Below are 12549 nucleotides of genomic sequence, written 5' to 3'. Positions count from 1 at the left end.
TGGCTTTGAGGTGGCGGAGGACTTCATCACTACAGGCGTCAAAGCAATGGGTCTGTAGTCATTTAGTCCTGTTATCTTAGGTTTTTTTGGTACTGGGATGATGGTAGATGTCTTGAAGCATGCTGGCACATGGCATGACTCCAGTGAGGTGTTGAAGATTTCTGTGAACACAGGAGTCAGCTGGTCAGCACAGTGTTTTAAGGTGAACGGGGAGATTGAGTCTGGACCTGCAGCTTTGCGGGGGTTCAGCTTCTTGAAGACCTTGTTAACGTCCTCCTCATGAATATGAAGAGGTGGGGTGTGAGGCTTCAAAGATGCCACACCAGCAGTTGGTGTGGGGGAGGTGGTCAGTGGTGGATGTGAGGAGCCGCGGGGGATGGTGAAGTGTGAATTGTTCAGTTGTCTTTCAAAGCAGCAGTAGAAGTCGTTTAACTGATTAGCAAGGTGCAGGTCATTGACAGAGTCCACAGTATTTCAGAGTCCACAGTATGGTCAGAGCAAGGTTAAGTTTAAGATTGAATAAGACTGACTTGAGCTCCGGCAGGGTGCAATTTGGACATAAGGGGGCTGAGCCGGGTTTTGTCGAGTTCCATGTACATTTAATGAAACCCTGTGTGTGTGTGTGGGGGGGGGGGGGTCACATTCCAGCCTGGACTGTCATTAGTCACACCTTGGTACAGCTGTCCCTCTTCATTGCTGTGAGTTTATTTCCTTCTTTTCATGATGAAAATTCAGTGCTCTCTCATGCCTTCTTTTATCTCTTATATATTACAAAACATTTTATTCCTTGTGCCCACAATACACAATAGTGCCATTTGGGGAATTAGGCAAAGCCTACACACATATTGATGTTGTCATCAAATAATTCAGCTTGAATTCAGTGTTCATTAGATAAGTATTGATTTTTACTGATGGATGTGTAATGATCACGAAGAGGTCTGGGTGGGGGGTGCATGGGCTTGAACTTCTCTAAATGCTTTGCTCCATCAAATTAAAATAGTTTTATCCAGCTTGTGACTGACTATTCTCCCACTGGTTCTCTGTCACTGAGACTCATGTTTATGGTATCAATACGCAAGCATCAGCTGTAGAACATTGTGCTCCACCGTTCACTGGCTGCAGCATATGTTAAACACAGGAAATACTGTGGTTTGTGTCAGCAGCAGTACTAAGATCATCAAAGTCCCTTTAAGAACTGATTCACCTGGCATTTACTCACAACAAGATCGTGCACTACTTCCATGACACTATTTGTACATATTTCCTATTAATAATTGTCTACGGGGGACAGTAATTCAAGGAAATTAACTTTACAGCATTCGATGATTAAAGAAATAATTCCTTTGAGACATCAGGTCGGATTGACAGTGTCTTAAAAAGTCCTCTGAATACAGTTTCCTTAGCAGCACAAGATTAGCTGAGATTAGCTGCTCAGGTGTGATTAACAGCTTGTTAAATGTTTGAATTCAGTTATGGAAAGTTTGGCCTTTCAGTGGGTTCTTCAGGATTGTGTATTTTAAATGCTTCAGGAGTATTACTGTCATTTCAAACTGGTGTCATTTTACACTGCAACACATTGGATTTATACTTTCAATATACTTGCAAACATAAAGAGGTCGGACAGTGAAATTGAAACTAATAGTCTTTGAGGTTTCACGCCTATATATGTGTGGCCTGATAGCCAGTCTTCACTGATTGCATATTCCATCAGAGTGTGAAGTTTGAATTAGCAGAGCAATAGCACAGCTGTACATAAAGTATTGCAATCCACACAACATAAGGGGAAACATATCAAAGTTGGAATTGTTGGTGCACATCTTGATGGGTGCATCTGTGACCAGGACAGCAAGCCTTTGTGGTGTATTGAGAGCTAGGGTAATGTCGGCATACCAGTACTAAGGATGGACCACATCGAACAGGAATAACTGTGGACACAAAAGGAAGCTGTCTGAAAGGGATGTCTGGGCACTAACTTGGATTGTATCCAAATATCACACAGCTGCCCAATTCACTGCAGAGTTAAATGCACACCTCAACTCTTCTGTTTCCACTAAAACTGTTAGTCAGGAGCTACACAGGGTTAGTATTCATGGTCGGGCTGATATAGCCAAACCTTTGATCACTTATGCCAATGCCAAACATCAGTTACAATTGTGCGAGCAGTTCAAATCTTAGGCTGTGGACATTGTGAAACATGTATTGTTCTCTAATGAGTGCACCTTTACTGCCTTTCCCACATCCGGGAGAGTTACGGTGTGGAGAAGCCCCAAAGGGGCTTTCCTCCTGGACTGTTGCATTGCCAGAATGCAGCACGGGGATGGATCAGTGATAGTTTGGGCTACAATTTCATGCCATTACCTTGGACCACTACTTGTTCTAGATGGGCAATGTCACTGCCAAGGGCTAGCGAACCATTTTGGAAGACCATGTTCACCCAGTGGTTCAGTGGCTCAAACTTTGTATCCTGAAGGTGGTGCCATGTATTAGGATTATTACGCACAAATACACACAGCAAGAATGGGGACAGATTGGTTTGATGAACATAAAAATGAAGTTGAACACCTCCCATGGCCTGCATAGTCACCAGATCTGAATATTATTGAGCCACTTTGGGGTGTTTTGGAGGAGTGATTCAGGAAACATTTTCCTCCACCTGCATCACGTAGTGACCTGGCCACTGTTCTGCAATAGGAATGGCTCAAAGTCCCTCTGGCCACTGTGCAGGACATGTATCTGTCATTCCCAAGACAAACCGATACTGCAGTGGTTCCCAAACTGGGGGCGCGAAGGTATTGCGGAGGGGCGCAAAAATCGGATAGCCTCAGGAGCATGTGCCACCCTAAAATAATCTCTTCACAGACTGGACGATTAAACAAATAAAGCAGGCAACATTACAATAACTAACAATAAATAAACAAACCACTAACTTATGTGTACTATTACGGCATTTATGTAATTTATTTAAACTTTATTTTACCAGGTAAATTAACTGAAAACCAGTTCTCACTGCTTTACGTGATATTCGGGAGAAATAGCAGATAAGACATCGGAACTTCCTGGGATACAAACGTCATACAAACGACACGTTCTTCAGCCAATAAGAGCAAAGTTGTGTCGTCACGGAGGCTGTTCCAGTTTGTTCAGCCAATAATGTTCCGATCTAGAACAGGGGGGCCCTGCAGAGAAAGTTTGGGAACCAATGCAATACTGTATTGACTGCAAACAGAGGCCCTACACCATACTAATAAATTATTGTGGTGTAAAACCTGGTATTTCAGTTTCATTGTCCAACCCCTGTATAATGCAGGAATTACTCATAAACTGAGTAACTGTGGTTTAATTAAGGTCTGATAGGATGAATTGATTTACATAAAGGCAAAACCACAGAATTAGGAGCATCTCTCTGTGGTCTTGGATCCACGTGAAGATAACTTGGTGATCTGGATACAATCTCTGCTTCATTGTATCAGTGCTGTGCTTGGTGAATGTTTTCTGTGACAATATTAACAGCGCAGCGTGTTTTCCTAAGCAGAGCCACTCAGGAAGCTCCCAGCTCTTACTGAACTCCCCCCCAGAATCACCACGTGGGGGGAAGGGGCTGAGGTAAGGGTACCACCATAGGTTATGTGTTTCTTTGTGAGACGCTTAAGTCTTTCTGTTCAGACATAAAGACTGATCTCAGTCACTTTCAGTGTTTCACTGAAAAAAAATCCATTCTATTCACGAACGTACAAGCCTGCATGCCTCAGGAGGTTTACCTTAAGCAAATGACACTAAATACACTGACTTTTTATGTAACCTAGTCTCAAAATTTGATCAGTGAATCCTTTCTTCTCCGTCTCCCCCACAAATGCCTGCCTTGTAACTCAAATCCCTCACATGCAGAAATGCATAGCTGCGAAATATTTGCTTTCCTCAGATGTTGTGATGATCTGTAACAGGCTCCATTCCTGCCAAACAGGTTGGGAGTTACCTAAACTTGAGTATATGCTGTGCCTAGGAATACAAACACTCTCCATGACAGCCAGACCGCATCCCACAATCCGTGGCTGGAGATACACTAGTGACCAGAGTCTGGCTTTTTCAGATCACATCCCACAACCCATGGCTGCAGATACACTAGTGACTAGAGTCTGGCTTTTTCAGATCACATCCCACAACCCATGGCTGCAGATACACTAGTGACTAGCGTCTGGCTTTTTCAGGTCGCATCCCACAATCCGTGGCTGCAGACCCTTGAGTGACCAGCATCTGAATTTTTTACATCACATCCCACAATCCCTGAATGCACAAAGAGGACTCATCTGCCAAAGGCTGCATGAGAGGCCTAAGTGTTGCCATGAGGAGGAATGAAACAGGAGCCTATAATTAACCATCTGTAGGGTTTTTAAAACTATGTATTTAATACAGAAATCCTCATACAGCTCTGTGTCTCCTCACATGAAAGTATAGCAAAGATTTTATCTCAGCAAGATCTTTCTTTTTGTTTTGAATCACCTGACAAGCACCACTGATACCGTCCATGATAGTGTAATTGAGTACAATGTCCCTCTGCTATTTCAAAAGGAAGAACTATAACACAAATACGGTCAGTGAGAGGTCATACTGCCCTCTCATTGCATCAAAACTAAATTAGGCTTCTTATTTCCTTATTAAATTCTAATAAGGGGAATTAGGTCTATTTGACAAAAGAAACCTAGGACTAAACAGAATTATTTTGGACTGCAGGTCTTGCCTAAAAGAGTTAAAGTAGGCTCATGGCCACCCAGATCAAGTTCATCATGAAATTATGTTGGCCAAACCATTATAGGGCTGCATGAGTGGAGTTTGGATGTCCTCCTGCAGTATGAAGACATGGAGTAATTGGCATTGCTAAATTGTCTAGTGTCAATATCCTGTGAACAACTGGCATCCCAACCATGGTGTACCCCTGCCTTTTGCCCTATTCTGCCTGGAAAGGCTCCAGGTAACCATAACTAGGAAAAGTGGTTAGAAAATGGATAAATGTAAAATCAGTAAAAAGGATCTAAAGGATACAGAGAATGACCAATGTGAAAACCAAGGTGCATATTTACCTCCTGCAAAATAGGTATAACCAGTGACTGGAACAGGAAATGCACAGGACCAGGAGAGGGTAATCCAGGACGTTGTTTCTGATTAAATGAACCAGCGTAACAGGAAATATTGGTCGTCTGTTTTGCAGTGCATCTCTAGGGAATCACATATTGATAAGGCGTTGCATCTGGAAGGGCTTGAGGAAGATAATGAAGAACTTACTCAGAGATGACAAATAAGATCCCTATTACTGATGTTTGGCATTGGCATAAGAACAGAACAGTGATCAAAATCCTCCCCCACAAGAACCCCCATATCACGCTTTCTCATTCCAATATTGTTTTGTACTGTCAGGACATGCTTAACTCGTCCAAAGCAGAGCCAACCAGACTGGATTGATCTGTTTTTGTTTTGCATAAGAACTTGGGAGTAGGATATGCCTTTAAGATGGCCAATATGCTCTAACTTCCAAAATAGTGAAAAGAAAAATGCATAAAAACTAGGTTTACTTAAATTAGCTGAAAATTAAAGGTAGCTTGCTACCCCCTTCTCTAGGCTTAGTTCAACAGATTAACAGTGTATTTTAATTCACAAAGTATATAGCACAGCTATGTGACAACTGTACTTCTGAAGCCGAGGTAAGGGATTAAATCCACGTAACATATAAGGGATAAACCATAACTAGAGCTAGCTAATGGCGCACTTCGAAGTGGTTTATCACGCTTTTACCATGACTAATGAACGAAAAATAATAATAGAATAACTTTATCAGGGTTAACTTTTCAAAATAAAATTGTTCCAATTGGCATTTAATAATGTTCCAATGTGCACTTAAAAATATTGTCCCTAAATAGTAAATGCAGAAGGAAACTTTTTTTTACTGTGGTGTGAATATTGTTCAGATAATTACATCACTTAACTGGTAATGGGATATGAACATTTTATTAAAATCTATTGATCTTAATGAAGAGTTTTGATTTGCATTAAATGAATGAATTAAATTAACAGTAAAATCAAACCTCATTCATTAGGAAACTGGACCACACGCCATCCACACCAACCTCTCACAAACATGGTTAAACAGCATAAGACACAGTGTTAGGATGCTCTCATGGCAACCCACAACTTTAATAAATACACATTACTCTCTGTAACTGGACCAGAGTGGGTTTTTTAAATTTTACCTTCCTTTTTGCACATTATATGCAATTAACTGCACAATTGACCCGAGTCTATATAAAAAACACAGAAAATGTTTTACAATAAACACACAACAACCATGGGAAACACAATAATAAAAATACATTTCATTTCTGTCAATCCTTCATTAAAATTGTCATTGACATTTACATAATACTAACCTACAGGCTACACTGTAGGAAAAACAACCCACTAATGTTTATTTGGTAGAATTTAAGGTAAAACTTCACTTGTAGGGGCACAAGTAACTTAGCAACACAGTTACTAGTCAGGTATAAATCATGAACAAATACAGTAGCTGCATGAAGTGTTATGACTGATTAATGATGAACGAACATGGGATCAGCACGTCACTAGCGTTTAGTTTCTGGTTGATCAATATATTAAGTAAGGGAATACTACTACATTATTTGTGCCTCCTCAGGTAAAGTGTTACCGAATTTAAACATCCTTAATGTCTCAGTATTTATATACTGTAACTATTAAAATGCACCACACTTGACACTAAATATCTCAAAAATAGCATCACAGAGATACTCACAAGACTAGTTTGTATATTATTTAATTGTTAGCACAAAGGAAACGTCTGTCATTCAGCTAGATATAGATATAAAAAACAAAAAGAAATCCGTCTATATGTAACAGAGTGCAGATTCTTCATTGGAGTGTGACTGTCACATTGATATGTTTCAGTCATAATGCACGTCGTAACACTGACCACTTTGCAGGATAACATTGCACGAATCTCCGGCACGTTTTGGCTTCCAGGAAGAAGAGCAATCTGAATGCATCCCGGCGTCACGGGATAATTGGTCACCAAATGGCACAGTGACATGTACAGCAGTAGAGACCCAAGTGAATAAGAAAACGGAAACATAAAAAAATATATTTTGTTTATATGCCATTTTTTATGCTGTGCATGAGTTAATTCAGAGTACATCATGTATTTACTGATGATACTTCTGGAATCTGGTTGTGTCATTCCAGTTGAAGGTTCTTCCAACAAGCTGGAAGAACTTCCTGTTGGGTTCGTGAAAGAAGCTGTACAGCTGGTCCAAGAGGGGGCGGGACACCTCCGGATGGGCCCTCCCCTTCGAGCTGTGCAGACACCGCTCCCGGCCGTGGTCCCGCAGGCAGTAGAAGCCCTTGGTTTTGTTGAAGTAGAAGTTCGAGGCATTGATCTGGGGTGACAAGCCAAGGAACTTCTCCACCTTCTTCATCTCGGGGAAGGGGTCTTCAATGAGCCGGTCACCGTCAACGATGTGGATGTGTCCCAAGGGGAAGTACTGCAGCCAGTTCTGCATGTGAAGGTAGTACAGGCTCCGGTTGAGGGCCTTGTAGTCCAGGTTCATTTCTCCATCCTTTAGCAGCACTGATTCAATGGGATGGTACTGCTTGTGCTTCTGGAGCCGGTTGTAGAAGACCTGTGTGTAGTCCGAAAGGACCCTCTCCGTGGGGTCCCTGAGGATGAGCAGAAGCTTCACATTGGGGTCCATGCGGTGGAGCCTCTGCGGAACCTGGCTGCAGGTGAAGTAGGCAGGGGTCTTTTCCACGGTGAGCTGCCCAGGCAAGGAGAGAGGCATCTGGCTTACGTACCAGGACAGACCCCTCTCAAAGTTGCTCTCCCAGTCGAAGAAGTGCACCTCGTTGCGGGCCGCCACCACGTCGCCGTGAAGGCTCAGCATCTCGATGAGGGCCCGTGTGCCGCCCTTCCTCACGCCGATGATGATGGTCTGAGGGAGCCTCTGTCTTGTCCCATTTGGCTGGCTGCCATCCGGCATTGGTGACAGCGAGTTTATGGCCCCGGGAGGCCGAGACGACACAGATGGGGGCCACGTTGCAAAAAGAAGCAGCCCAAAGAATAGGCTTGCCATCAGGGAGGTCCTCAGCTAGGTCTATATCAGCCTGGCAAAGTGCTCCCAGCTATCCGCCACATTGGATGAGGCTCCACATGAGAACAACTGTCTGCCTGAACTGCCTGAAAGAGCCTCTTTCCTGCAGACTCCGCCTCTGCTTGGTTCAGCCAATCACTGAAAAGAAAAAAGGAAACAAAAAAAGTCATGAAAATGCTGAGGTTTGGACAGAAACTAGGTCAAATAGGTTCCTGATATCTCTGTGGTATTTAGTAGAGAGATCAATTTGTCATTGTTTTTGATGCCGATAAAGAATATTCTCGACTGCATATAATTCAATATTCTGAATTTAAAAAGTGTTTGTATGTGTGGTGATTAAAATAATGTGACATGCATGATTTTGAGCATTACAGCCTTGGAGGAAACATTTAAAATTAAAAGAGAATGATAAAATCTGAGGTCATTTTATGGAATTGCACAATGTCCCAGTCATTTCAATTACACACGCCCGAATAATCTTCGACAAAACATATGCAACAAAGACTTTATAACTGTCATTTTAAATTCCTCTTTATTCATAGGCAAAATCAAAGCCAAAGCATTACAGAACTGTTATCGTTCACGTCAAGAAACAGCGCTGTGGCTATTGCGTAGATGCCTTTGTACCCTACCACAGAACTAAGAGATAACGCGTTGTTCGTAAGATACCTGCACAATTGCAGTGACCAGAAACGAAATGACAGAAGTGCTAGAGCAGCGGTCCCTCTGCACGCGCGCAGTCCTACTGACAAAGAAACTGATGTTGAAGTTGCTGCGAGGTTCTCTAATGTGGAAAAACTAAAGGGGCGCATAATAATAATAATAATAATAATAATAATAATAATAAATTCCTGGACGTATATTTTAAACCGAAACATATTATAAATATAGCATATAAGACATCCAAGTAGATACTATGCTATATATAATTTAAGCACATGTTATAAAGAAACAAAATAAAACTATACTGCATTGCATCACCTTCAAATCACAGAGGTAGTTGTTTTTAAATTCCTTGCTTACCAAATGTGCACAGGAACAACGACCATGAACATAAACAACACGAAACATAAGCCGGCCCGTCGACGCTCGCAGTAAACTGTACCTTGTATTTTTACATTTTAGCAGCCCGAGTCTAACGTGCAATGAAGGGATATAGTAATACCTGTACCATTTGTTATATTGTATTACATTTCATTTTCTGCATCAAAATGCTGATTTTCACTAAACCTGTAATCCAGTTTTATTTGGTAACAAATACACTTTACGTGTAGTTTTGGGAAGAATAAAAACATACTGCCGTGAAATACACGCAGAAAAGGAATAATCACCACAAATTAATAGTACTACGCTGTTGCCAAGGAACAAACACAAACTTATTTTCGAAATGCATGTTAAACTGCATTCATAGATTACATCGCACAATCCAAAATAATCTACAAATATATTTTAAAGGACCTATTCCAAATCCATAAGCAATGCATCGGACTCCTTTGCACAGCGTAACATAAAAAACAGCTAAATCAACTGCAGTTATTACGATCGCTTACCTTGCAAGTATATCCACGTCATTAAAAAATATTCATGGGTTTCCGGCTTACATTTAAAAGAAGTCAGCCCTTAAAAGCACCCCGGGCTAACTACAACTGAATAAACTAGTTGTGCGACACAAAAGCGACACCGTCCTGTCCCCTTTCCCTTGTCCCCGTCTCCTTCGCCTGCCCTACTTCGGCTGGCTCGTGATTAGGTAGTGAAAGTTGCTGATCCCCTCCAGCGGATGTATAGCGTGTCAGGCAGAAACACGCCCATCCTCCCGCTGGCAAAGGGGCAGCCCGTCCCAGCCCCAACTGTGACTCAGAGGCGAAGAACCGAGTACGGGGATCGCGACGAGTTGATCAGATCCCGGGTGTGTTACAGATGGGCGAGGCGGGGAGTGGGATCGGTGAGGCGGTCGGATGTTTGCCGTGTGTGTGATTCACGCCAGAGGAAGACCACTGTCACTTCCCTGCGCTGGATCTTCCCTGCACTAACTCCGTGCAGCTGTTAGTATGGCTGACTCACCGAAAAAGTTAGTGTTTTTAAACAAAATGAATGGAGATATTGCATATGCGATTTAAAAAGCCTAATCGTTACACGAAAAACACTGGGCGTCCGACTCACCATATTGTACACAGTTTCGTAATTTAGACAAAGGTAATTAAGGCAGAAAATGAAATACTAATGATGGACATTGACGAGTGCTAAATTCAGCAGAAACTATAACATGTAGGCCTATGATAAAAGGGAATCAGAAAACTGGATCCCCATCTTAAAGGTTATACTTGTATTGTGCATTGTAGTTTTATATTATAATTCATTGGGCAGATAATTTTTTCCGGAGAACGTTTCGGTTTCGAGCGACAATTTGGCGCATTTATGCTGCAGGGAGTGCAGCGCCCAGTTTGCATACATGGACAAAACCCATACCGGCATTTACCTGTTAAATGAAGGTATATAGTCAATTTAATAAAGTAACTGTTTCCCGCATTCTAATGTTTAATAGTTTCAGAGCAATGGCTGCGAGTTTTTATGTTTTTATTTTCAAAATTAAAAAAATCTTTAGTATTTACTTCAATCTCCCTGCGACCTCATGGCAGCGGCATCTCCAGTTGCCAATATCCAAATGTATTTTTTTTCTTCCAAAATTCGTATTATTTTTTATAATAATCCACAGAGTAATGTAATACCGATAACTTAATTTTCACATTAAGCAGCATATATGACGCATGAGGTTTTTAAACATTAATAACATTTAAGTATTTAGAATTAACACATGTAACGAGATTTAAATAACTCATGTGATATGTACACTATATGGTTTGCAGTTAAGCAGCGATCATGCGGTTTCAGGTGTGGTTAGAGACCAGAGTTGCTGCATTCTGGAAATCGGATTTATTATTGTGGGCGTGCGTTTACCGTACGGGGGAGATTGTTTCAAGTCAACTGGGAAATCACCGATTTGCAGTCAGTTTGAATTTTGGCCAATTTTTTTTTTTAAAAACCAATTAAGTCTTTATTAACCAAAGATATCTCATATCCCCCTTTGTCTATTAAATCACTAAAAAGCAAATCGTGTGAAAACTGAAAGGTGTCAAAGGAGCTCCTGGCTTCCATTCGTCCCACCGGCACTTTACTTCCCTGTCCAGGTTTCCTCAGTCTTTATGATGGGAATGTGTAAAGACTCCGCCCTCGCAATTAGCCGCAGTCTGTACAGGTCTGCACCGCTCCGTGGGGCTAACAGACAGCCCTTAGCTCGCAGTATGTCCCGATCTACCCATATACTGATCGCTGAATCAAGGCGCTCTCATTTCATCATATTAACCTCGATGCTTCACGCTGAGGGTCCCGCTGACACTCAAGGCAGAGAAATAAAGATTTTTGGTCATGGTAGGTAATTATCACTTACTAGCAAACGCAAGACTGAGTTTTCGTGACTGTGAAATAAACCATCCCAACTGTCATGGGTGGGGTCACTATCAGTCGCTTCTCTCGCCGTCACTCCTGGCTAGATCCTCCCACTCCTAAGCAAGAGGAATCAGGTATGAGCTGCCCAGCAGTTTCACTTCTTCAACTTTGGTGTTTTCGTTGCTCGGTCGAACCTATAGGAAGCGCTGTGACTGCGAGCCTACACACCTTATATTACCGACCCAACGCAATTGGAATAAATATCACGTTCAATTTGTGGAGTGTGATTTTACAAATGGATAATCACATATGAAATGTTCTAATGACAGTAATTTCACCCAAAATATAACCCTGGATAAGGGTTTGAAAAACTAAAACCTGCGTCCAAAAATATAATATCCATAATAAATGGTGATGTTTAATAGTTTCAGATTGTGGGGTGGAGTCTAGCTCAGTAGGTTAAGAAGTCATGCCCATCTCCAGAAAGTTGTGGGGTCAGATCCTATGGCTGACATTTTAACATCACTATTGGACACCTGAACGAGACACTTAGCTCCAGGTTTAGCCCCAATCTGACTGAGCAGGAAATCATGTGCAACTCAGCAACACCAGAGGACCTGCAGAGCATTAATTATACCTTAAGACAATGGGTTGTATTATTAACTCTTTAATTGTTCTGTATGATTTCAAAGCCATTTGAAGGAATGGTTTTGTTTTCTGCTGCATAAAACTGGAGGACAATATCAAAGCTGGTAATTTTCATTTACAAGTGGGTCGATCATTATAATGAATAGTTACTAGCCCACCTAGACACTGTCCAGTGCTAGTTAATGGTTCAGCGTGGGGATGCTGTTTGCGATGGATACATGGGCAGAGAAGAGCAGCAGCTCATTAGCGCAATTAACCTTCTCACATTCTTGTTTATGTTGTACTCCTGGGAGCAAGACTAAAGAACAGA

At 41.7% G+C, this 12549-nt stretch overlaps 1 protein-coding gene across 1 annotated transcript; it reads right to left on the bottom strand.

Annotated features, from left to right (window-relative positions):
• Positions 1-5981: 5981 nt before the first annotated feature.
• On the bottom strand, positions 5982-10130 carry hs3st1 (heparan sulfate (glucosamine) 3-O-sulfotransferase 1). Its single transcript, XM_023795186.2, has 2 exons — positions 9698-10130; positions 5982-8285 (listed from the first exon to the last, which is right to left on the bottom strand). Exon 2 carries the CDS (start codon positions 8127-8129, stop codon positions 7203-7205), a length of 927 nt encoding a protein of 308 aa, XP_023650954.1. The 5' UTR covers positions 8130-8285; positions 9698-10130; the 3' UTR covers positions 5982-7202.
• Positions 10131-12549: the final 2419 nt, after the last annotated feature.

Source organism: Paramormyrops kingsleyae, chromosome 12, assembly GCF_048594095.1.
Source record: "Paramormyrops kingsleyae isolate MSU_618 chromosome 12, PKINGS_0.4, whole genome shotgun sequence".
Taxonomy (NCBI): Eukaryota; Metazoa; Chordata; class Actinopteri; order Osteoglossiformes; family Mormyridae; genus Paramormyrops; species Paramormyrops kingsleyae.
This window is presented reverse-complemented; position numbering and strand designations above follow the sequence as displayed.

What these genes read in the sequence shown, in the direction of transcription:
- hs3st1 (XM_023795186.2), bottom strand. Translation starts at nt 8,129, where the DNA reads ATGGCAAGCCTATTCTTTGGGCTGCTTCTTTTTGCAACGTGGCCCCCA.